At 47.1% G+C, this 1,022-nt stretch overlaps 1 protein-coding gene across 1 annotated transcript in view; it reads left to right on the forward strand.

The window, feature by feature from the left end:
* The first annotated feature begins 405 nt into the window (after window positions 1–405).
* LOC147819319 (uncharacterized) overlaps window positions 406–1,022 on the forward strand; it is a 2,907-nt gene continuing 2,290 nt past the window's right edge. The window contains exon 1 of the mRNA XM_087173129.1: window positions 406–581. Coding sequence (XP_087029255.1) covers window positions 406–581 — 176 coding nt within the window. The remainder of the gene's footprint in view (window positions 582–1,022) is intronic.

The raw sequence follows: 1,022 nt of genomic DNA on the forward strand, positions 1-1,022 counted from the left end.
AGGAGAGGAGAGGAGAGAGGAGGAGGAGAGGAGAGGAGAGAGGAGAGGAGGAGAGGAGGAGAGGAGAGAGGAGAGGAGGAGAGGAGGAGAGGAGAAAGGAGAGAGGAGGGAGAGGAGAGGAGGAGAGGAGAGGAGAGAGGAGGAGAGGAGATGCTGGAGTCACTAGTGGATGTTTTGCTGAAAGACTTGTTTCCTGAGAATATTTGACCAACATGTTCAATATCAACGTTTTTACAACTCGACAGATACATAAACAACATTTCCGTCAAAACAATGTAATCATGCTGACGATGCTCCGCTTGTTCAAACAGAATCAACCCGATTGATGATGACATTCACTTTTATTGCAAAGGTTCATTCTCCCATTAAAAAACTGTTCAAATGTTCTTCTAGTCAACAGATGTGATGAACCCAAACCAACAGAGTGTTAGTTCGACTCAGACGCTGCGTTTGAAGTCCGACTGCGTCACAGCGGAGCGGCCAGATTCACCCTCAGATCCTTCGGTGTCCAGCCTCTCCCAGGATTCATTGCGTTCCGGTAATGAACGCAAAGACCGTCAGAGAGGATCACACTGTTTCATGTAAGTATTGTGTTTCAGCTCTGCGCTCAGCTCAGGAAGGGCGGGAAAAGCTGGTGACGCAGAGTGAAAATCCTCTGTCAACCAGACCGTCTCATTTTTTTATACGACTAAAACAACTGCTCACTGTAGTTTTTATCAAACACGCGGGAGGAAGTTTGTTAGGGACTTTTTTCAGAGGCGGATTAATCCATATCTGCTGCTGTAGTGCGTATTGAGGGGGGTGTGGGAACATGTGACCCGGAGCAACAGAGGGAGTGACTCATGAGCTTTTAGCAGTCAGTGGAAACAATATGTTTTGATCTTTAACTGTTTACAATAGGATCAATAAACTCCAGTTGGACTCAAAGGCCTTGAACAACTTGAACACACTTTCCCACCGTCTGTCAGCGAGTGTCAGAGCTGACTGCAGGTCAGCTGTCTCCTGTGGATGCACTCACTCAC

This window comes from Seriola lalandi, unplaced genomic scaffold (genome assembly GCF_002814215.2).
Source record: "Seriola lalandi dorsalis isolate HSWRI2012SDOR001 ecotype SW California unplaced genomic scaffold, Sedor1 jcf7180002054049, whole genome shotgun sequence".
Taxonomy (NCBI): Eukaryota; Metazoa; Chordata; class Actinopteri; order Carangiformes; family Carangidae; genus Seriola; species Seriola lalandi.